Raw genomic sequence first — 25,542 nt, forward strand, 5'->3', positions numbered from 1 at the left:
AGTTTAACAGAAGTAAATATTGCCTTAAAGAAGAATAGACATTTTCCATATTTTGTAACTCACAATTTGTTCATTTTGATCAATGGCCAAAGGGATGTTTTAGAGCTGAGGATGATAAACTATGCTATTTGAAGGGCTGTTAGAAAACAAGAAGATTGGTCACTTATCCACATTATAGAGTTTAAAAAGCCAATAATTTATTTAAAAATGTAAAGACTTATTAGATGATGAACATTTTTTCCTGCTCTTTGCTAAGCAAGGGATGATATCCTAGCTTATTTATAGCAACGTACAACATTTAAAAAATAATATTGAATAGCTTCCCTTTTAGGAATAGCTAAATGGATTAAGTCCCCAAAGTGGTGGGTGGCTTGAACCTTGAAATTTAAAGTAGGCCTAGAAATTTGGAGAAATAGCAAGAACAATATAATTAAATGAGAGGGGTTCAGAATTGCTCATGATTTTGGAATCTTACATTATTATTGAATGATAAAATTCTATTGATTTTTAATCCTCACTTTTGGCTGGATACCATTCTAAAAGAGATAAATTGTCACCATTTAAAAATTTTTTAATTAATTCCTATTTTTCACTACCTCTCAAAAAAATGCATACATTGTAGCTGAAATACAGTGGAAAGATTTGATGCTTATATACAAAAGACCTGAATTTGAGTCCTCGCTTTATCACCACCCTGCAGTGTGATCTTAAAAAAGTCACTTAATTTCTCCGAGTGAGACCTTGATTTCTCATCTGAAAAATGAAACAGCGTTAATACTTTCCTCACCCAATTCATGCATGCTTATGGAAACATTATGTTAATTACCAAGTGCTTTGGAGTCACTAGTTCTTCCTGTATTCCTTTCCCTTTCCTCCCTTTCTCCCTCACTCCTTTCTTCTTTCCTTCTTTTCTTCATTTTCCTTCTAATATCTATCAATATTAGGGCAGATATCTAGAACAAACAAACCAAAAGCTTAAATAATTATATTTTAAATTGCTAGAAATTGGTTATGATTTTTAAGATCTCTTAACTTCATTTTTCACTTTTTAATGCAGATATTTCAGTGTCATGTAAGTAGAAGGTGACTAGAAACCTTTTGTGATTACCTTGATATAGGCTCAAATCAGTGTTATTTCTTTCTAACCTTTTCTTCCAAGCTTGAATAAAAGCCTTAGAAAATGACTTTGTAGAGAGTAACTCATTAGAATAATAATTTCATAGGGTAGAAGTATAATGATTGGATTATTTCAAAAAAGTAATCTGTTTCTAGAGAGTAGAGTTTGCTTCCTATTCTTGGCTAAGATAATCTTCTAGTGGATGTCGTATTAACAGGAAAGACAGTAGGCTGACAGAAATCCACAGTTATGATTTCTGCTCTTCACTACAAGGTCGATGGTTAATTAAGTCACCACAAATGGAAATTTGATCATGGATGAGATCTCTAACTTTGCCTGTATTACTGGGCTCTCACTGGATGACTCAGCTAAGTCATTATATTAACTTTGCTTCCTCCAGACAGGTGCATGATTCAGACTGGTCTGACAGGGGGTTTAGGTTGTGGTACTGTAATATTGCTTTCTAGACACAATTATCCATTTTAGAAAACATACATTAACCTCAGAAATAGGATTTAACTTTAGATGTTTTGTTTGCCATGAAAATTATGTTGGTAAGAGACTTATGGGTGCCATTATTCATTGATCAATTAAATAATTCACTCATTCATTTCCACAAATATTCGTTGAGTATCTCCTATGTGCAGGACACTGGAGTTAGGCAGATAAAAAAGGCATGAGCCTTCCCTTCACTTGGCTTGGTTCAAGCTCTTCAGTTCACATCTAGCTAAACGGAGGACCAGGACACCTAATTGACTTGCTTAGAGTTGTTAGTTAATTGAAGAGCCAGAACTATAATCTCAGGCCCTGAACTACTTCCCTGTTTGGCACTTATTATAAACATGATGCCTTGAATTTTTTCCTGTAAATTCACATAAACATGGTATAGTATGCTTAGGCACCATATATTTGTACCAGCATTTAAATATATAAAATTTAAACAATAGATACCAGAGAAAACTCAGGTGGATTTAGATGCTGCTGACAGTATGCAAAAGATCGCAGGCCTTTTCCTGCTTTAGAAGAAAAATAGCTTTGGTTACATTTGTGCCATTTTCTCAGTATCTTTATTTTGTGAATCTGTTCATAAATAACCTCCTCTTAGCTTTTCTCTGAAGGGCATTTTGTGCCACATTTTCTGTGTCACAAACAGGTATGTGAGAATAAAAACAAATGGTGCTTTTACTCAAATTAGGGATATGGTATATCTGTTGTCTTCTGACAAAATCTAAATACATATTCATGGCATCCTACAAATGTAGCAGAAATTCCATCTCTCTGCCTCTAGGCTGCCTTCAACTAGGTCACACCAGACAGATAAGGATATATGTTGGTTCTTATATGTCTATTGGGAGGAATCCATTTTTGAAGGTTGGGCTGGGAAACAGTTTCAGTTGTAGCTCATGCATATTTATAGTGCTTGCATTTACTCTCTTGCTGTTCCCCTGCGTGAAGCATTGTATCGGTTCATTTTGACAGTATTGGATGAGGCATAATGGTTTAACCTCTTTTCTTTTGTAATTATATAAACATGTTCACTGTACATGATGACCTGGGAATGATGATCAGAACATCTGCTGTGATAAACGAAACAGTGAATGAGAGTTGATTTTTGAATTGTAAAGCACTAAAAGTCACTCTTCTGATCTGTGGCTTTATGCAAATGGGAATGTTTGAAAATGTTGCTGAAACCTGTCATTCTCTCACTTATCAGAGGTAGAAAGAGAGCTTACTTTTTATTGTTCTCACATGGGTGCTGCTCAGCTAAAGAGTTATTTGTCTTTCTTGGAATCAATTAAGTTAACCTTTATAGAATTGGGGTAGCAGTGTAAGCATTCTAGAAACTACAGGAAAGTGCCAGTTTAATGTAACTAATAATGTCAGTGTAATTTTATGCTAGCAAGACATCTTGGCAATGGTTCTTTGGTATGCAATCAGCGTCATTTATAAACACCCTTGGTAAATTTTGGGCTAAGAATCCAAGAGACACGGGGAAAAATTAATAAAATGAGTATTACTGTCACCATTCTTTTTTTAAAAATGAATGACGAGTTGAAGACTCTAGACACAGGGCCAGGTAATGAGCTCACTTTGCGGAAGAATTCTGCCCATTCTCTGACTCCATGTAAACGCTCTTCACAACATCAAGATAGCCTATCTCAAGAGAATTATTAGTTACCTTTCCTATTCTCAGGTTGTCTGGACGCAGAAGACGTTTTTAAAGATTATTTTTAAATTACTTTTCATATATTTGTTTTGCATTGATTTTTAAATATTTTTTAATTAATTTATTTTTCATTCAACTCACAGTTGGTTTCAACTTAAACAACAATTAGACTTTGAATTGCTTGGTGTATCTGAAGCTCGTGAAAAAATTTCAACCAACAGATCACTCACATACTCAACAAATATTGAAAAGTGCTTTGGTGGGGAATGTAGGGGATTCAAAAGTGGCATTTTCTGTGATCTGAACTGCCTCTCAAGAACCAGGTCATTTTTAGTTTACATTTCAAGTTAATTGTTCTATAAAAGTTAAGTGATTCATTTCGACAGTAATGGTCTAAGTTGACTGAATCTATATTTGGATATTTTCCTGTGATTGAAAATGTTCTAATTGTTGGGTTCTGTCCAGCCCCAAGAGTCTATCATTGTGTAAACTTCTGTCCCAAATTGCTCCATCATCAAAAGTTGTTTTCTGTCTTTGTATTAGTCTGTTTCTGTTGCTTATAACAGAATACTTGAAACTGGGTAATTTAAAGTAAATTAAAGTTATTTCTTACAGTTTTGGAGTCTGGGAAGTCCAAGGTCAAGAGAACACATCTGCTGAGGGCCTTCTTCTGGCTGGGAATTCTTTTATTTATTTATTTTTTTGTTTGACCAGTAAGGGGATCGCAACCCTCAGCACGGTGCAGTCTGCACCACGCTCAGTCAGGATATATTAGCAATATATCCTGAATATTTTTCTATATCAATAAATATACCATTACCAAGCATTTTAATGATTGTACACTATTCCTTTGGTGGTTTACAATGTTATATAGAGCCAGCCCCCAGGTGATGTACATTTAGATTTCTAGTTTATTTCATTATTAAAAATTATTATGCAATTAACAGTTTTGAACATGTGTAATTTCTAGTATAATTTGTCTAACTCTTCAATATCAATGTAGCTTGCCCTTTTATGCTGATAGAAATTTCCCCCTCCAAATTACTTGCTCAAAGATCATTCCTTGATTCTAAAGGTTAATATAATTATATTAGTACAAGAAATATTTATTGAGCATATACTGTGTGACAGATGTTCAGCTGAGAGCTAATGAATTTTAGAAGGAATGTTTTGAAAGCTTCACCTGATTATGGATCCACAGTTTACTTTTCAGGGGATATTTGGCAGTGTTACCAGTTTTATGAAAACTTGTCTGTGTGTGTGTGTGTGTGTGTGTGTGTGTGTGTGTGTGTGTGTGTGTGTGTGTGTGTGTTGACTCATTTGCCATCCTGAATACACAAAGCCCATAGTTTACAGTTGGGTCATTTCATTTCATTTGATGCTAAAAAACTTGGTTAGGCTGTGTCTACACAAAGTCAATGTAAACACTTTGGTCAGTGACCTATCGCTTTGATAGTGTCAGATGTCAGACCACTCTATTTTTTTTTTTTTTCTTTCCTACTTTTTCTCTGAATTAACTAGCTGGTTGTTTAAGTTTTCTTCAGACCTTGCTTTTGTATGAGTCTTGTGGCTATACATCAGTTTTTCATGTGTGCTCACATATGTGTACATTTCTATATTAGAACTCTACTGGCTTGGCCAAATCATCTGCAATTAAATTTTTCACAATGTTTTTTTGCATTAGATGTTTCGTAAAGGAAAGTTTCTAAACTTTAATACTTTATTTACACATTTACATTTTCCTTGGCAATTCTATGCAATATTTTCTTCCCACATCTGCTTGCATTTTTTCAGTTATTTTTCCTAGAAAAAAATACCTATTACTGGATGCTGAAACTAGTTCTAAAGAGTAAGAATTTTTTTTATAAATTCAAATTAGCCTTAGAAATGTAGTCCTCTATTTCACAGGCTTTCCTCATTATAAAAATAACCCATGACACTGTAATTTACAAAAGCCTTTTGCAAATAAGTTAGGCTTTCTGGATTTCTGGAAGGGATATAATCTGATGTACATGATTCTCTTAGTTGCCTGCAGGAAAAGAACACCAATAATGTCCATTTGATCAATAATTACGATGTTTCTTTTATATTAGGTTGACATAAAAATATGGCTTTTAATTTTCTTTATTTTGTGTTAATATTTACAATACTCTAACATTTCTTCCCCATATTAGTGGTTTATTCTTCAAACATATATTAAATATTTGGTCCTGGCACACTATATGCCAGAACCAAGTTAAGCTCAACAAATCAAAGATGAATAAGTTATTTTCCCTGTCGTCAAAGAGTTTCAGAGAAGCCCTGTATAATAATAAAAGACTATGCCCCTCGATGCTGTTAGAAGTACTAGAAGAGGAATAAAAAAGATTTTGTGAGAGGGAGGCTTGCTATCTCTCTGGGGGAGTTTTTGGAGAAGTAGGCTTCATAAAGTAGATGATGAGGTGTTATTAATGATAACATGAATGCTAACATTTTCAGCAATCTCTAAAAACTTTAGGTTTGATTAATACTATAGCTTTAAAAGAAAAGGAAACAAAGATATTTTTAAGGATTTTAAGAAACCTTGCCAAAAAGGTAGAAGAGGTGTTTTATCTTCTTTAACTCTTCATGTGAAATACACCAAAATAATAAACAAAGATATATGGCCCATATATAATTGTTAACATTTTAACTAATAGCATAAAGAAAAAAATTTAAAAGAACTATGCAAAATAGATATATAAGGGGAAATAAAAGACCTATATCAAAGTTATAATTCATATAAATAATGTTAATTGTTCTATACATATCAAATTACATACTTAGGTTGCTTTATGAATTATATTTTTGCTCTTAAATTAATTTTCATTTTTGTAAAATATCAATTTTCCAGCCATCCTTTTTATTACTATTTCTGGATTAAAACTCAAGAATGTTTATTTTAATACCTCTAATTTAGCCTCATGGTATCTAAATGCTCTTTCCAAACTCAAAATGTATTTGCATCCATACTTCTATTGATTGAATTCAGTAATATTTAACACATGGTTTCCCCAATTAATATTTTTTTAAATAAAAGTGTTAAAGAGTGTGACATATTTGCAAGAGATTGTTATTTAACCAGATCTTCTTAAAATTTAAATTCCTACAAAATCACTATTTCTCCCCAATTTACTGTACAATTCTTAAGCAATCTTAGAATCATGAACATTTTCTAAATCTCTGATCTTCAAGGTTATTTCACCTGATCCCTTCATTTTGCAGAAGAGATAATGGAGGTCCGGATAGTGTAGGGTCTTGTTCTTCCAATTACTTTTTGCCTTTTCTTTTCATAGCCGATCTATTTTTTTAAATTAGTAGAAATAAAGTGTGTGCTCTTGGCCTTCCAATAGTAGGTGTTATTTATACTGTTGATATGGTGATTATTCATGTGGCTGCCTTCCCTGTTATCTCAGTTTGATCAGTTCTATTTATATCTTGATACTATTCAAGCATCTGCCTTCCCAATCAGTATGAATTCCTTCTAGGTCTTAAATTGCTAACATTTAAGTAGCCATTTCCCAATTTTCCTCTCAGTATGTAGTACATCTACTTTAAAATTAATATTATTTGAATGTGTAACTCCAAGTTCCTCCTTAGGATTTTAAAGGTCCATTTGCAGAAAGAAAGTCAACATGTATTTTCAACTCATTACTGAAAAATATGTTGAAAAGAGTAGGAGGTTTGTAAAGTTAAAAGCTTATTTATATTTAAAATAAGAAAGCACAACTACATGCCAGAGAACAACCAGTCTTTGTCCAATGGGATTATTATGCTATTTCCTGCAATTTGATATCAGTTTACATATTGCTTCCTAACTAATATTCTTTATCCAAGACTGTATTAGCAGCTTCCTTTTCCCAAATGCCCAGAACAAGTTCAAGTTGAATTGAATAGACAGATGTAGGAGGAGGTATGCAAGAGTAGCTTCTTTGTCTTCTGTACTTGAAGAACTGCAGAGTGCTAGAACCATGAAAATTCCAGGACATTCCACAGACATTTTTATTGGTCACATATTTGTATAGTTTTTATTTTACCTAAAATGTTGACAAAGGTGCTAACTTGTATGCTTCAATGGGACAACTTAATAACATTATAGTTAAGAAGGTTATTGTCACTAGAAATATGGCTCAAAATACTGCAGATAGTTTTTTCATTAAATTAGAAATACCTTTTGCTTCATAGCTCAAGGGAATCAAAGTAAATGGGAAGAGTGGAAGACATCTCTCAGTGTGAAATAGAGATTGGTCATTGGTCCTCCCCTGGAAAAGTCGTTCATTATGCTATGTGCTTTCCACACAATTGCCTTTTGGAAGTTGTGACTAATTCATTTTTCCATGGTTCGTCAGTCATTTGGGGCCGTGTACACTTACTTTTTTACCTGCATACACTTAAGTTACTAAGATAGCATCCACCAACTTCAATAAAATCAGTTTTAGAATGTTATAGTCATACTTCACATGGAGACAAAACTCTAAGAATCTGTTTCAGGCAGTTGAAAGTGTTTACCATTCAGAAAGAGGAAAGGTATTGAGGAAATGAACAGAAATCAAAAATAAAGAGTGGCAATATTACCCAGCAGGAAGAATACTGGCTAGTGATTAAAAGATGGGGCTGGATTGAGGTCTTCTGTGTCCCTATCCAGTATCCATCGCTTAATGATTGTGTAACTGACCTTAGGAAGATACTCCAGATGCTGGACCTGCTTCAAGGTCTTGCTAAAGCAGAACACAATTGTCCCAGTAAAGCAGGCTATTTGGCTTAATAATTAAACTATCATGCGGGACTGTGGAGCATAAAGGAGGAAAGCAATTTACAGACTCAATAATGTGAACAATATAAATATCACAGTTATATTCAGACTTAAAATATAAAATATTGTAACAATGGTAAATATATTGAAGACAGAAAATGTAAGTCAAATATGTTTCTTGATGACTATTAATGTTTGTAAAATATTTAACAAACAAATTTTCTCAATAAATGTTGAGTATTAGAAGCTCTTATCCTTCAATCAGTGTGAGCTCAGGTTTAAACATGTTTCATACTGATTTAGCTTTCTTAAGCTACAGATTGCAGGATTATGCATTGTAATGTTTAAAAGAGATCTGGAACTGTGGGAACATAAAACAGAGACACAATTAGTCTGGTGGGGGCTGGGCTGGGGCCAGTAAGTAATGATTTCCCAGAGAAAGTGACTATCCCCAAAGCTCGAGTGCTTTATGAGAGAGAGAGAAAGTTGCAGATGTTGTGTGTGTGTGTGTGTGTGTGTGTGTGTGTGTGTGTGTGTCTATACGTGTATGAGTATGTGTGTATGTGTGTGTGTGGGTAGGAACTGGGTTCCTGAGAAGAGAAGTCTCATTTGGAAAGGAATGGAGGCATTTAATTCTGGTTCATTCGGAGAAGGCCAGGTGGTTTAATACAGCTGTAGGGCTCAGGAAGTGGGAGTGGTAAGAAAGAAGACTGGACAGGAAGGTAGGAGACAGATTATGAAGAATATTGTAAATAGCATTAAGCTTAAGAATTTGGCAGTCATTGAAAGATTTTAGGAAATTGAGTAACAAGATTGAAGTCACATTTTAGAAATATTACTCTGCTTGGGCCGAGCCCGTGGCGCACTCGGGAGAGTGCGGCGCTGGGAGCGCAGCGACACTCCCACCGCGGGTTCGGATCCTATATAGGAATGGCCAGTGCACTCACTGGCTGAGTACCGGTCACGAAAAAGACAAAAAAAAAAAAAAAAAAAACCCAAGAAATATTACTCTGCTTGGTTGCAGGGGGTAGAAACTAATGAAAAAAGCTAGAGTGGGGGTAGGTATCCAGTGGAGATGCATTATTCAGGTGTAGCAGGCATAGTGCATCTGTACTTTGCAGTGATGTTCCTGTAGAAATGATGGAGCCTGTAAACTGTTAGCTAGAGGAATTAAGCTAGTTTAACAATAGGGAGAGCCTCCAGTGGGGGTACTCATAAGGTTATGATCTGAGGCTTTGTCTTTAATTCTCTGTTGCTCATCATTTTCAGTGCTGACTTGGACATAAACACAAAACTGAATACGACCAAAAGGCAGAGGGGAAATAAACACATTTCATATATCTTTGCAGTATTAGTAATTTGCCTTGATATGTTAGATGTTGAACATATCAATATTAATTATTGATAAAAATCACAATCCAAATGGTCTTAATTAGAAAATTAGATTAACTGTAAATAGATGATATTAATCAGTGACACATGTAAAAAATCCAAAGGAAAAAGTACATCACAAACATAAAGTTTTTCATTATAAGCTTAAGATGAATCAGCAGAGTGATATCATGCTCTTAAGAAAAACCAAAACACTATTCATTTGAACTTAAGGAGCTGGCAGCCCTATTATAATTTGCTTACCTTGGACCCACTTGGAGTATACCACTGAGCTGTAGGTACACTGGAGAATATTCAGGAAAAAAAAGGCTAGAAAAATGAAATGATCAGAATAGTCATGTGACAGGCAAAAGATTTGAAAGTTTTGACCCAATGAAAGAAATACAGTAGGAAAATAAAATTTGTTTTCAAATTTTAAAGGATGATCATGTAAAAGTTGGATTTAAATGTATCCCAATCGGAACAAGTGGTTAGAAACTTCAGCAAAATTGATGATGGATTAATATATGGGAGAACTTTGTGCTAGAGCTCTCCAGAGAGGTAAGGAACTGCTTCAGACGATAGCAAGTTTGTCATTCCTGGAGGCCAGTATAGAGTAGTAGAGGCAATGCGTATCTGAAGAATGAATGGACCAGATGATTTATTGAATGTGTCATTCTTAGACTCCCTTATTATTTACACTTATGATAACAGTGAAATTTAAGTACGTAATACTTATAAATACTTGAAGATTAATGTAATAGTCTTTTTGAGGGATCTGCTAAAAATATGTAGTAGTTACAAAAAATATATAGTTTTATTTCTTCCCATTCTTTTTCTTTCTCCAAAACTTTTATTATGAAATTCTTTAAACATATAGAAAAATGCAAATAATATTATAGTAAACACTCATATACTCACCACCTTGATTAAACAATTGTGAACATTTTTCATCTTTGCTTTTATGACACTTCACACCTTCAGCATGGATCTCCTAAGCACAGGGATGTTTTCTTACATAACCACTATATCATTATTTTGCCTACAGACAAAAACCAATTCCCTAATGTTATTTAATATCTAGGGCATTTAAAAAATAGCCTTTGGCATTATATTGCATCAAAATTAAAGAAGCTTGATGATTTTATCCTATGGATAATGACTTTTACAAAATTAAAATGAGGAGGACACTTTTTGCATTTGTTTAGATAGAAAATAAGGTTGGTATAAGAGTTAACTGAGAAAACCAGCATATCTTATGAGGGAATAACAGATGATATGTCATTCAAAACATCAATTCCTTTATTGAATTAGAAGTCTATAAAACACTGAGTGTATCCACTTTAAGATAGGACCTATTTGAAGAGTCTCAGAGGTTAGCTCTGATATTGGTTGGCACATCCGTCTTAGGTTTATGAGTCATACAGTTCTCAGTAGTAGTTAAAATTGATCTAAAAGAGAAAAGCATTGGCTAGGCTTCAGCAGTTTAATCTTTTATTTCAAGTCCTGAGTAATGATGTTCTTTTGTGAGTCAGAGACAGTTATTGGAAAAGTTTCAGTGTGGGTTGTTGTTCATCAGCTAGGAATCCCTTACCACGTTGTCTTCTATAGCTACAAAACAACGTGGGGCAAATATGCATTTGGAAAAAAAGAGTATTCTCAGCTTCTTTCCTTCTTTCTTCCTTTAACAAGCCTGTTATAGAGAGATGAGAACTATTGACTTTTACCTTAAGTTTGGAAAAAGAATGGCTAGCATTTTATTGTTTGATATAGAGGTTATGTGAGATGTAATGGCCTTTCCTGAATTAAAACAAAGGAAGGAAGGAAGGAAGGGAGGGAGGAAGGAAGGAAGGAGGGAAGGAGGGAAGGAGGGAAGGAGGGAAGGAAGGAAAGAAGGAAAGAAAGAAAGAAAGGCCATGATAATATGTTGAACTTTCAGAAGGAGACAACAGACCTACAGTTGCTGGAGGCGAGAAACGAGAAGAAGGAGGGGTTTAGGGAGGTACTGGGTAAGGGGCACAAAGAATAATTGTGATTTGTAATGATGGACATGCTAATAATATTGATTCAGCTGTTACATATTACACACAAATACTGACAGTCAAATCCATAACCCATAAATATGTATAATCAATGATGTTTCAGTTAAAAAACAAATAAAAATAAAATAAAATTCTCATGTTAAAAATGAACAAATAAATAAGTAAAAAATGTAAAAACTAAAACAAATAAAAATAAAGCTGTGAAAATGACTGCCTTAGAAGAACTTCTGAATTTGAACATAACTAGAGGTAAGTATAAGAAAGCAGTAAATTTTGCTTGTATCTTATAGAGAATAAGGAATTTAATCAAAATCAAAAAGTAGTCTCTAGATTCTTGAAAATGTGAAAATGGGTGAATTTTGGTGCAAGTCTACAGAGTGCATGTAATTATAGATTACTAAGATGCTGCTTTAAGTTCATATAGTTCTTATATGTTCCTTGTTACTCTGGGATGCATTTTATCCATGAAACATGATTCATGAAGTCTGTAGGGTAGCAATTCTGTCTCCATGGAACACAGGTTTATAAAATGACGTGTTTAATTCTAACACTTCATAATAAAAGGAATAAGTCTAGAAGCAAACCCTTTTTATAGGAGATAACTAGCACAAAATGAATATTATTTTTCAAGCCCTGTTCACCATCATGTGAACAATTATTCTTCTGCATGTTCATGAAGAAGTGGAAAAAATGCTTTGCCATTCAATTTTTAATAGCACTTTTAAAATCAAAGTTACATTTTTCAAATAAAAACAGCTTTGTTTGTGGGAGCTAAAAATAAATAGATACATAAATAAATTAATTAATTAATTAATATACAAAAAAATAAATGAAGGTGGGGAGAAGACACGACAATCACAATTTCTTGAACTTGTTAAGACAAGTGAACAGGTATGATGTTGATGGGGGAGGGGGAGAGGGAGGGGGGAAAGAGAAATTGGTAGAGGGACATGAAAATCAACTACATTGTATATTGATATATTAAAATAAAATTAAAAATGCAAAAATAAAGTGAACATCTTTATAAAACAAAAAATAGAAACACAAGCCAATAGGTGACCATATTTTCCACTTTGTGCAGACAAGTCCCACACTGCGCTCCTTATCCTTGTAGTTATTAATAGCCCTACCCCCTTCACTCTCTTAACTGAGGTGTTTGGAGGATATATATGAGGGCACTCTACATAGTAACATGTGACATGGCATATTCAAGATCTAGGGTACATGGCAACTTGAGGAGTTGTAGAGTGAATGATCCCCCAACCTCATTGAGGCTTAATCCTCACTGTGACAGTTGAGAGTGAGAAATCCTAATATGGTAATTGAAAGATGTGGCCTTGAAGAGGTGATTAGACTATGTGACCACGACCTAGTGAATGGAGTAATAACGGTGGTCAGGGGCATAGTTCTGAGGGCTTTGAAAGGAAAGCACATGAAGAGTTTTTCTCTCTCTGCTCTGCCATTTTCTGCCATGTGAGACCTCCTGGTCACAGTTGCCACCACCAAGACCCACACCAGATGTGTTCCCTGGACTTTGGACTTCCTAGCCTCTGAAACTGTAAGCAATAAATTTAATTTTCTTACAGATTAATAAATTAATAAATAAATTAATTAATTAACAGCTGATTTTTTTTTTCTGAGAACAAAACTCATAGGTCCTTATTTTCTGCTTCAGAAAGAAAATGCATAAAACATGTATGCTCTCAACTTCCTGCTCATCTTCAAATCTGCAGATTACAGACAACTGTCTTTGCTGGAGTGAATAATATGCCGTCCTCCGGAAGGCTTTGCCTGCTTCTCATCATTTGGACTTGATTCTCTCTTGCTCCTGACACATCTGGCTCCTTTACTTGTCCCCTCTCTTTTCTACCTTTTATCTTTTCCTTCCCCTTGGTTCCTTTACCTGCATATAAACATGTTAAGTCTTTCTTATTATAAAAGAAATAAATGCACAAACACCCTGAGATTTTATATTCTCGTCTAGCTACTCTCCTGTTTTTGCCACTCCTTAACAGTCTTTCTTCATTTTAAAAAATATTTTATTTATTCTTTAAAAAAAAAAAAAACAAGATCAACACGAGTTTATTCTCAGCTATTTAAAATGTGCAAATAAGCAAAAACAATAAACTTAAAATAAATTAAATTCCTATCCTCTAAAATAAACCAGAGTGAACACTTTGTTATGCATAAATGCATATTGTAACTACTTTGAAAAGCACTTTTGTCATTAAATATCTTCTATAGAATAATTTTTAAATGAATGTATGTATAGTATTTTAATAATTATATATAACATAATTTATGTAAATAATCCACCACCATTGCATATTTAGGGCCTGATTTATGTGAATAGTCTCCCACCACTTCATATTTCTAATCATGTTCTTATGAACAAAAAGGTGACCATCCTTGAATCTAAATCAGTGACATTTTCCTTAAGTTTACATCCTATAAGTAGGATTAGTGAATTCAAGTTAGTGATTTTACAAAGTTTGATAAATTTCAAAAATGGTTTTCAAGAAAGTTTGTACAAATTTATTTATCCTTTCCACTGTGCTTTTCTTAAACCTTAACAAATTTGATCTCTCAAAATTCTGTCTCATTGTTTTAGCCTTTTTTTCACTATCTTTGAACATTCTCATATGTTCATTGGTTATTTACATTTATTTCTTATGAGTTAACTATTTATGTCCTTTGACAATTTTTCGATTGGAGTCATGATATTTTTGTGAATCTTTTTTATATTGAATGTACTAATTGTTTTCTTCTTAAAGATAATATGTTTATATTTAATTAATATACTTATATATTTTTTATTTGTCTTTAATCATATTTATATGTTTGACTTATAGTTTCTTAAATATTCAAGCTGCATTTCATAATATTGCCCTTCTTTTTACTGCTGTGTTATCAAACCTAGAAAGACCTTAGTACTTTTATACAATTGTTTTTTAAAATAAAATTGTATTAAAAAATGATCTCTATATACCAAAGTGCACAAACCATAAGAAGACAGCTCAAACAATATGTATCCAAGCACACAAATAAAGTAACGGAACATCACCAGCACCCCAGAAACACATCGTACTTCCCCTCCCAATACTCCCACCATGAGTATTTTTTGAACTTTTTGAAAAACGAAGTCATACAGAAGTATACTTTTGTGTCCAGTTTTTTCACTCAGTGTTTTGAGAGATTTATCTTGTGTTGTTGCACGTAGTTCTTCAGTGATGCATGTATTCCATACTGCTACAAATATTCTTTTACATATTTTTCGAAGAACCTGTGTATACTTTTCTCTTGGGCCTACAGCCCAGAGTGAAAATTCTGAGTCACAGGGTTTGTGTATTTTCAATGGTTGAAGACTCAAACACAGAATTTTCCAAGTTAATTATACCAATTTGTCTTTTTCATTTTAGCCTATCTGGTACATACGGCATTGTTTTGAATTGTGGTTTTAATTTTCACAGTTTTGACTACCATGAAGTTGATCATTTTTTAATATGTTTATGTCCATTTGAATCTCTTTTTTGGGAGTGCTTGTTTAACTTTTCTATCCATATTTCTACTGCCTTGACTGTCATTTTCTTTTTTTTTTTTTTTTGTAGATTTTTAAGATATGAGTCCTTTCTCTCTGATACACACACACACGTTTGTATGTATATTCACACACAATTCAGAAGATACATGTTATATATAATATACATATTCTCTGAAATCTGTACTTGATTAGGAAGTTTTTAATTTTAATGTAGTCTAATATGTCATATTTTTACCTTGATGACTAGCACCTTTTGTCTTCTTTTAACAAATCTTTTCTTAGCCTAAGTTTTTCTTTAAACAACTTTATTATTTTACTTTCACATTAAGGCATATGATTAAAATGATTCTTTTTACGATTATCTAATTGATCCAGAAACATTTGTTGAAAATGCAATACTTCTTTCTTTTTTTTTTGACACTGCAGCATCATCACTTTAATATCAGAGACTGTACAGGTGGAAGATTGTTTACATATTCTATGTTCTGTTCCATTTATCTATTAGTCTATTTTTATACTAGTAGCAAAAAATGAGTAATTTTAAGTGAATTAATTACTTTATTACAATTCTTGAAATATGATAGTATAAATCCTTCAAGTTTTGTTTCTATCAAGATTGATTTAACTATTCCATGTCCTTTGCATTTCTACATGAATTTCAGTTGCAACTTATCTGTTACATTTTTGGTTGGTACTGTACTATACACTACAGATCAATTGTATACTATAGATCAATTTGTGGAGAATTAACATCTTTAAAATATTGAGTCCTTCATTTCATAAACCTGGTTTATGAACTTAGTTCTTTATTTTCTTTCATGTTCTACGTGTTTCAGTATGTAATTTTCAGCATAGATATGTTGCACATCTTGTGTCATACATGTTTCGAGGTATTCATGCTTTTTGATGTTTTTCAAAATGGCGCCTTTTCTTTTTTTCCTTTTTGGTTTGTTTTTGGTATGTAGAAATACAATAGATTTTTATATGTTGATTTTATATCCAGTGACACCTTGCTAAATCATCTTTTTAATTTTAACTTTCAATTCTAATAATTTATCTATAAATTCTATTTTTCTACATACATATTCTTCTGAGAATAATAATCATCTTGTTTCTTCATTTCAGATCTTATCCTTTTATTTTTAAGTTTCATTACCTCATTGCAATACATAGGATATCTAGTACAATATTAGATAAAAGTGGTCATAGTGGGCATCCTTATTCCATTACCAGTCTTAAGGGGAAGCACTAAGTTTAATGTTTGATGTAAATAATTTATAGATTCTCTTTATCTGCTTAAGGAAGTTCCCTTCTATTTCTAAATTGTTGAGAGTTTTTAATCATACATGGAGGTGAAATTTTATCAATGATGTTTCTGTAGCTATTGAAAGAATTATTTGACTTCTCATTTCCTGTTAATACTGTAAATTACATAGAATTATTTTCAAATGTTAAACACACCTTGAATTTCTGGAATAAACCCCATTTGGTTTTTATGTATTATTATCTTCATATATTGTCATATTCAATTTGTTATATTTTATTTTTCTTTTATTTACTTTTAATTCACAAACAAAAATTGTATATATCTGTGGTGAACAACACTACATGATGTTTTGATAAATGTTCGCATTGTAGGTGATTAAATCAAGATAATTACCATATCCATCACCTCACACATTTATTTTTTTGTGGTGATATTATTTAAAATCTACTCTTTTAGCCATTTTCAAGTATATAGTACTTTATTGTTAACTATAGTCACCATGCTGTACAGTAGATCTCCAGAACTTATTCCTCCTGTCTAAGTGAAACTTGATATTCTTTGACCAATACCTCCTCATTTCCCTCTGCCCCAACCCCTGGCAACCACCATTCTACTCTCTGCTTCTATGAGTTTGACTTTTTTAGATTTCACATATAAGTGAGATCTTGTCTTATTTGTCTATTTGTGTTTCGCTTATTTCACTTAGTGTAATGTCCTTCAGATTCATCCACATTGTTGCAAGTGACAGGATTTCCTTCTATTTTAAGGCTAAATAGTATTTGATTGTGTATATTTATTGCATTTTCTTTATCCATTCATTTGTTGATGGACACTTAGGTTGCTTCCATATCTTGGCTACTATGACTAATGTTGCAATGAACATGGGAGTGTAGGGCCGAGCCCGTGGCGCACTTGGTAGAGTGCTGCGCTGGGAGCGCGGCGACGCTCCCGCCGCGGGTTCGGATCCTATATTGGACTGACCAGTGCACTCACTGGCTGAGTGCCGGTCATGAAAAAACGACAAAAAAAAAAAAAAAAAAAAAAAAAAAAAAAAAAAAAAAAAAAAAAGAACATGGGAGTGTAGATATCTCTTCAACATATTGACTTCATTTCCTTTGACGTATATCCAGAAGTGGAATTACTGGATTATGTGGTAGTTCTATCTTTAATTTTTTAAGAAACCTCCATCTTATTTTCCATAATGGCTGCACTAATTTACATTCTCACCAACAGAGTATAAGGGTTCCCTTTTCTTCACGTTCTTGCCAACACTTGTCACTCTAGGGCACCAGAACTTATACTTCCTATTGAACTATAAGTTTGTAACATTGTACCAGTCTACCAACCTTACCCCACTCCACCCCCATCTTCCCTTTCTTTGGTAATCATTATTCTACTCTGTATTTTTCTCTATTTTTTATTTTGTTTTTGTTAATTAATCCATGATAATTGTATACATTTATGGAGTACAATGTGATATTTGGGTACATTCATACTGTGTGCAATGATAATATCAGGATGCTTAGTATATTCTTCACCTCAAACATTTGTCACTACTTCATGTTAGGAGCATTAAATATCATCTTTACTAGCTATTCAAAGATACACAGTACTTTGTTGTTTTGTCTTTTTGATAATAGGCATTCTAACAGTTATGAGGTGCTATTTTATTATAGTTTTTGTTTGCATTTTCCTTATGATGGGTGGTGTTGAGCAGTTTTTAATATACTTACTAGCCATTTTTTTGTCTTCTTTTGAGACTACTATAAACAATTATATGCCAATAAATTGAGTAACCTAGACAAATGAATAGATTCCTAGAAACATGCAAACACTAAGACTGAATTATGAAGAAACAGAAAATCTGTACAGACCAATGACAAGCAAAAAGATTGAGTCAGTAAACAAGAAAAGCCCTGGACCTGATGGCTTCACTGTTGAATTCTTTCAAACATATAAAGAAGAATTAACGAGTCCTCAAACTCTTCTAAAAAATTGAAGAGGAGGGAACACTTTTAAACTCATTTTATGAGGCCAGCATAACCCAGATGTCAAAGCCAGACAAGGACGCTATAACAAAATAACATTACAGGCAAGAATACCTGAAAAAATAAACACAAAAATTCTGAACAAAATACTAGCAAATTAAATTCAACAGCATGTTAAAATAGTTACTATCCATCATGAAGTGGGATTTATCTCTGGGATGCCAAGATAGTTCAACATACACAAATCTATAAATGTGATATACCACATTAACAAAATGAAGGACAAAAACCATATGATCATCTCAATAGATGCAGAAAAAGCAATTGACAAAATTCAACATCTTTTTATGTTATAAACTATCAACAAATAATAGAAAAAATGTACCTCAACATAATAAAGGCCGTATATGACAGGCTCACAGCTAACATGATACTCAGTGATGGAAAGTTGAAATGAGGAACAAGACAAGGATTACCATTTTTATCACCTCTATTGAATATAGTACTAAAAGTCTTGGCCACAGCAATTAGTCAAGAAAAAAAAAAAGGCATCTAACTTGGAAAGGAAAAAGCAAAACTGTCTTTGGTTGCAGAAGACATGATCTTATATATAAAAAAACCTAAAGATTCAACGCACACACAAAAAAACTGTTAGAACTAATAAGTAAATTCAGCAAAGTTGCAAAATGCAAAACCAACATACAAAAATCAGTAGAGTTTTTATATACTAACAACAAACTACCCAAAACAGAAATCAGGAAAGCAATCTAATTTACAACAGCATCAAAAAATAATAATGAATAACAAATTTGACCAATAAGGTGAAAGATCTGAACACTGAAAACTATTAAGCACCGATGAAACAAATCCAAAGAGATACAAATAAATAGAAAGGTATCTGTTTTCATGGATTGGAAGAATTACTGTTGTTAAAAAGTCCATACTACTCAAAGTGATATACAGATTCAACACAATCCCTATCAAAATTCTGATGACATTTTTCACAGAAATAGAAAAAAATCCCAAATTTCATATGGCACTATGAAAGACTCCAAATAGTCAGAGCAATCTTCAGAAAAAAAGAACAAAGCTGGAGGCATCACACTACCTAGTCTCAAAATATGCTAAAAAGCTGTAATAATCAAAACAGCATGTTATTGGCATAAAAGCAGACATATAGACAAATGAAAAAAGACTAGAAAGCCTAGAAATAAATCTGCATGCTCAAGGTCAACTGATCTTCAACAAAAGTGCCAAAAATGCACAATGGGGAAAGGACAGTCTCTTAACCAAATGGTGCTGGGAAAATTGGATATCCACATGCAGAAGAACGAAATTGGATACTTATGTTTCACTATATTAAAAAAAAAAAAAAAAAAAAACCTCGAAATGGGTTAAATACTTCAATGTATGACCTCAACTCTAAAACTACTAGAAGAAAACATTAAAAGAAAAAAAAAAAAACTGGTCTTAGTAAAGATTTTTTGGTTATGATTCAGAGAAACGCAGACCACCAAAGGAGAAGTAGACAAATGGGATTGCATCAAAGTTCAAAGCTACTGCAGAGCAAAGGAAATGATCAACAGAGCAAAGAGACAGCCTACAGAATGGGAAAACATATTTGCCAACCATACATCTGATAAGTGATTAATATACAAAATATATATGGAACTCAACTCAATGACAAGAAAAAAACAAATTTTAAAAAATGGGTAAAGGACCCGAATGAATATTTTTCAAAAGAAGGCAACTTGCTGTAATTTACTTAGGGTATTTTCATCTATGCCTATGAAGATTTGGCCTGTAATTTTATTTCCTTTGATTGGCCTTTTTTCTATTTGAAGCTGGTTTTTAGTCTTCTTTTCCAATATATTGACATTGATTGTATATGTTCCTCTAAGACTTATTTTAGGTGAATCCTACAAGTTTTGAATGCCATATTTTGAGTTTAAAACAGTTCATAAAGCTTTATAATTCTCATCTTAATTTTTCATTGGCCAATGGATATCTTAGATATGTATAGTTTAATTTTTAAATATGGAAATTTTCAAGTTATTTTTGTGTTATTGATTTCTAGCTTTATATTACTATAATCAGGGATGATACTCTGAATGATTTCAGTCTTTTTAAATGTGTTGAAGTTTTCTATATTACTCAGCTTTTTATCAATTTTGGTAAATATGCACTTGAAAAGAAAATTATGTTGCCATTTTGAAGTGCCGTTTTCTATCTATGTTAATTAGGTTAAATATATTAAATGTGTGCTTTCGATTTTCTAAATCTGAACTGATTTTTTTCCCCTGCTTATTCTATCAGCCATTGAGAGAAGTGTGTTAAAGTTTCCCATTATGATCTCTTCTAATTCTGTCAGTGTCTAGAGTTGTTTTATTGAGTGTAGATTTGGGATTATAATATCATTTTATGTCTTGACGCCTTTGATGTGAAATTTCCTCTTAATCTCTAGCCCTTTTATTGCCTCCAAGTCTTCTTTTTTCAATATTAGAAGGACTTCACCAACTTTTGTTTGGTTAGTGTGGTTTTAGAGTAAATCTTTGCCCATCTTTTTCCTTATTTTTTGGTACTTCTCTTGTAAAAAGCTTATAGTTGTGTGTCTTTTTTATAAGGTTTGATCATCTTAAACTTTAAAATGTAAGTCCATTCCATTTACCTTTAATATAATTACTAATGTATTTGTTTTATATCTACCATCAAACTATCTTATATTTTTAGTAATTTTGTTTATGTTCTTTTATTTTTTGTTTCTTATAGACAAATAAAACATTTATATTGTCATTTTTCTCTACTAATTTTTTGATCATATGCTATTTCATTTTTTGTTTAGTCTTTACCCTAGGAATTACGATATACATTCTTGAATTATTATGTTAAAAACTATTACTTCTACTTTTCTCCCAGTGCTACTAGAACATTAGAATTTATAATTCTATTTATGCGTTACTTGCCTTTTGCATTACAATTACCATGCACTTTAATTCTATATGTATTATAAACTTCATAAGACATTACTATTCTTTCTTTTTATACTTGAAATTCATTGATATTCACCCACATATTTACTCTTTCTTTTATACTTCATATGTTTAAGCAATGCAGTGGTTTTCTCTGTGATCAACTTTCTTCTGCCTAAGGAACTCCATTTTTTGGTATTTGTTATAGTGGAGGTTTGTTATGATAAACTCTCTCAGTTGTGGTATATTCATTGGAACAGTCAAACACCATTGGCAAAAGTCATTTTTATTTCTTTTCTATACATAAGGAAATGAAAATAAATATTAAAGAAGAGTAGATATTGTAGACATTCTTACCTTTTTCCTGACTTTAATGAAAGTTCCTTTCTATCTTACTCTTAAACATAACATTTCCTGTTAATTTGTGATTTCTGTCTTAATAAAATGTCGTTAATTGTTTTTAAAAAGAATTTTAAAAATATAGAATAATAAATGAAATCTGTCAAGTGCTTTTATGACACCTCATATGGTGATTATATATATGGAGAGGGAGAGACCAATTAAGGTGTTTGATGTTATTAAAACTTTTCAAAATTTTAAATAAAAATTTTAAAAGGTTTTTTTCTCCCCGCATAAGTTTGTGACACCCACCCAAATGTTTTTGGAAAGCAGCTCTTAACTAGATACTTTTACCTTCTCTTCCCATACCTGACTCACATATGTCAGGAGTAGTGAGCTTTTCAGGGTTTCTCTCTTTTCTTGAGTTAATATTGTTGGGCAGATTAATGGAAGTTATTCTACCTGGAAAGTTTGCATTATCTGTATGTTTTTGTTTTTTATCTACAAAATTTTAAACTCTGGTTTTGGATCAATAATAATAAAGTATTCATTTTATTTAATTAAGGTAGAAATGGGTTTTCCTAAAAAATTACAAATATTTATGTAAATATGTAAATTGAAAGTTAAATTTGAATTATTTTATTTTGAAGAGAGGTAAAAGATAGAGTTTCAATCCACTATTATCAAATATTAATCCAATATCGACACTGGGCCAACTATTGACCCGATATTATCAAATATAATCCTTATTATATTCTTACCACATAGAAACCACAATTTTGAACTGAGGAAAGTAGAAGATCCAGTTTTTCATTTTATTTTGCCTATAAGAAACAACTTCATATTTGCATTTCTATAATTTACTTTTTATTTCTAGTTAACTTTACAAGATTTTTTTTACAATTATTCAATTATTTTTCTGTTCCATATATATGAGAGTACATGAAAAAGTTCATGGAAAATGGAGTTAAAAGGTAATACAATTTTTTTATGAACTCTTTGAAGATCTCCTGTAAGTTCTTATATTTCTAATTACATCTTATTATTGAAGTCATCATATCTCACATTTTAGGAAGTTCTATGTATTTTGCTTGAGTGAAATTTTGAAGAAAACTACTAGTTTATAGTGACATAGGCAAGGTCTTTGATGTCAAGATGACTGGATTCTAATATTGGCTGTAGTACTTGATAGCTGTATGGTTTGGGGGCAAAGGTTTCTTTTCTGTAGAACAATGCTGTTGGGGATTGCTTTGCACATTCAATGAAACTTTAAGCACTTACTGACTGCTTACTCTATGGCAGCCACTCTTCTAAGTGCTTCATAAATCTAACATTCAATCTTTATTACAACTCTATGCAGTCGCCTCTCTTATCATCCTTTTTTAAAAGATGAAACAGCTCAGACTGAGGTTTTGAGTAACTGCCCAAATTTACACAGATGGCAAGTAGCAGAGCAAGAACCTAAACCCAGTCCGGCTCCAGAGTCTATGATCATATCACTACTCTCCTCCACATGTACAAGACATCTAGTTTGGTTAGCACGCATTAGATATGTAAATGCTCATTATCCTCTGCTTAACATGTCACCAAATATTTTAAATGTATTCAGAGTAGTATTTCACAATAAGTTAATTGCTCTAGCTATTACATCATCAAATTTTGGTTAAAATCCAGAATAAGAGAAATATTCCAAACTAATATGGCATCAAGTAACAAAATTTCCTATTCTTTCTAAATATAAATTTTCCTTATCCCTGTGGTCTCTTTTGCATCTTAATTCCTCACACTTAGAGGAATTGTTACAATACCATGACTTGTTGCTTATTTAGAACAGGTAACTTGCTAATAGTATCATCATCTGACATTCAGGGGTCAAAATATCTTTAATGAGGTATGAATTGCTAGCTGTGGAACTGGCTTATTCAAAAGTATAATTTGTGGATGACTATGCTGAGAGCACATGGTATGAAATTTGAAGAGAAAGGTAAATGCTCTTCATTTTGAAAGTATTAGTTTCCCAAGGATGGAGATTGGTACCAGGTCCTTCCCTTACATTTCACTCACCAGATCAACAATAAGAAAGAGGTTCTGTTGGAGGCAAAGGTTCCGGTTAGATCATTCCCAGCTGAGGAGAGAGCAATGATAGCAGAGAGAAGCAAGGCTGGGACAAGAATGAGGGAACTGGTCTGAGACACAGCTGGTGGAAGGTGACACACTGAAGGGACATGTTGATAAATTATGCTGTACCTTTTATAGCCAAAATTATATGCTACACTGGTTAAGGGATTTCATAGTTTTAGAGAGGTAGCCTTCATAAATATCCAGTATCTTCTGAAAAGGGACTTAGAGTAAAACGAAATAGAGAAATGATACTTTGTTCTCTTTTCTTACAAGTAAGATGCTGGAATTTGCAGATATTTAGGGCTTTTAACACAAGTGCCATAAAAATTGTGCTAAAGAATTCTGATTTCTGAATAGATGGAGACAAATTTAATACAATTTTCCCAATGCTTAACTTTACCATGTATATCAAAACAGAGAATTGGTTATTCTGAAACTGTTTACAAAATTTGGGGGGATAATTTTTAGTACTTAAGGCAAGCTCTATATATACTCAGACCCTAAAATAAGTAATTATTAAAGAAAACAGGCAAAATCATACTTAAATTATGTTAAATTTTAGCAATAGTAATACCAAGGCATTTTTGCCAGTATGGATTTATCTAAAAGGGAATATTCCGAGGTTCACAGAGAAAGTAAGCACAAACCCCATGCACTTAAATCACACATATACATGCACACACAAATGCACACACACATGCACACACACATACATAAAAGTGTAGAAAACTTCTGACATTTTCTCTCTCCTGTAAGAACTATGTGATTAAACTCTCTTTCTTTTCTCCAGGTGGTATTTTTGAATATGTGGAATCTGGCCCAATGGGAGCTGAGGAACTTGCATTTAGATTTGCTGTGAACACAATCAACAGAAACAGAACCTTGTTGCCAAATACTACGTTAACCTATGACACCCAGAAGATAAACCTCTATGACAGTTTTGAAGCATCCAAGAAAGGTAATTGATAGATATTTAACTCTAAGTTTTCTGAAATTCAAATTTCCAGGTATTATTAACAGATTTCTTAATCTCCACATGTGGTTAATAAATTGTTAGGAAAATTTTCATGGAAAGGTTTTATTTTTATTTTTTTAAATGTACATAAATTTTCTGAGAAGGTAAAGTGATATAATTGCCTATTGCAAAAAGTCTGCTTATAACGTGAAATGCAATTACATTTGATACTGAAATTGCTTTTTTCCCCATTAATCATTCTGTTTTGTTATTAAACTGTTCCTATTTTCAAGAATTCACTAAATAAAATAATATATATCAGTGGATTTTACCAAGGTTTTCCAATCCATTTTTACATTTTTATTTGCATTTTCTTCCCATACCACTATATTATCGCTGTATTCTCAACTTATTGACTGCTTTGAAACTTCTGTTGTTCCAAGTGACTTCGAAAAGTCAGCCCAATTTTAAAACTTTACTGGAAAATTTTGAACAATCATTAGTTTGTGTATACTCAATGATCATTTTTTTAACTACTTGATATTTCTTTTTATAACTGAAAACAAATGACTAATGGTATAGAAATTGGATTATATGAATAATTAGAATACTTTATGAATTTATTTCTTTATTATGTTGTAAAACTGTTTAAAATCAAGAATAGGAAAATAATTGTCAAATATGAATTTAGTATTTATATATGAAGGAAAGGAATATAGAAAACTATTATCAAAGCATTATTTTAACCAAGTAGTATTAGTAATAAATGTGTTCGAGAGGTGTTTTCATAGTCTTATGTATGTGACCTTATAATAGTTGACCTTTCTATTGCATAGTTAGCATTCATGTAATAGGATTTAAATTTTATAATAAAGATTTTCTCAAAGTAATGGG

The 25,542-nt window shown here is 32.3% G+C and overlaps 1 protein-coding gene across 3 annotated transcripts in view; it reads left to right on the forward strand.

Annotated features, from left to right (window-relative positions):
* GRIK2 (glutamate ionotropic receptor kainate type subunit 2) overlaps positions 1–25,542 on the forward strand; it is a 636,972-nt gene that overhangs the window by 198,478 nt on the left and 412,952 nt on the right. For all 3 annotated transcript variants that reach the window (XM_063096320.1, XM_063096321.1, XM_063096322.1), the window contains exon 2: positions 24,484–24,651. In XM_063096320.1, the coding sequence (XP_062952390.1) occupies positions 24,484–24,651 (168 nt within the window). The remainder of the gene's footprint in view (positions 1–24,483; positions 24,652–25,542) is intronic.

This window comes from Cynocephalus volans, chromosome 5 (genome assembly GCF_027409185.1).
Source record: "Cynocephalus volans isolate mCynVol1 chromosome 5, mCynVol1.pri, whole genome shotgun sequence".
Lineage (NCBI taxonomy): Eukaryota > Metazoa > Chordata > Mammalia > Dermoptera > Cynocephalidae > Cynocephalus > Cynocephalus volans.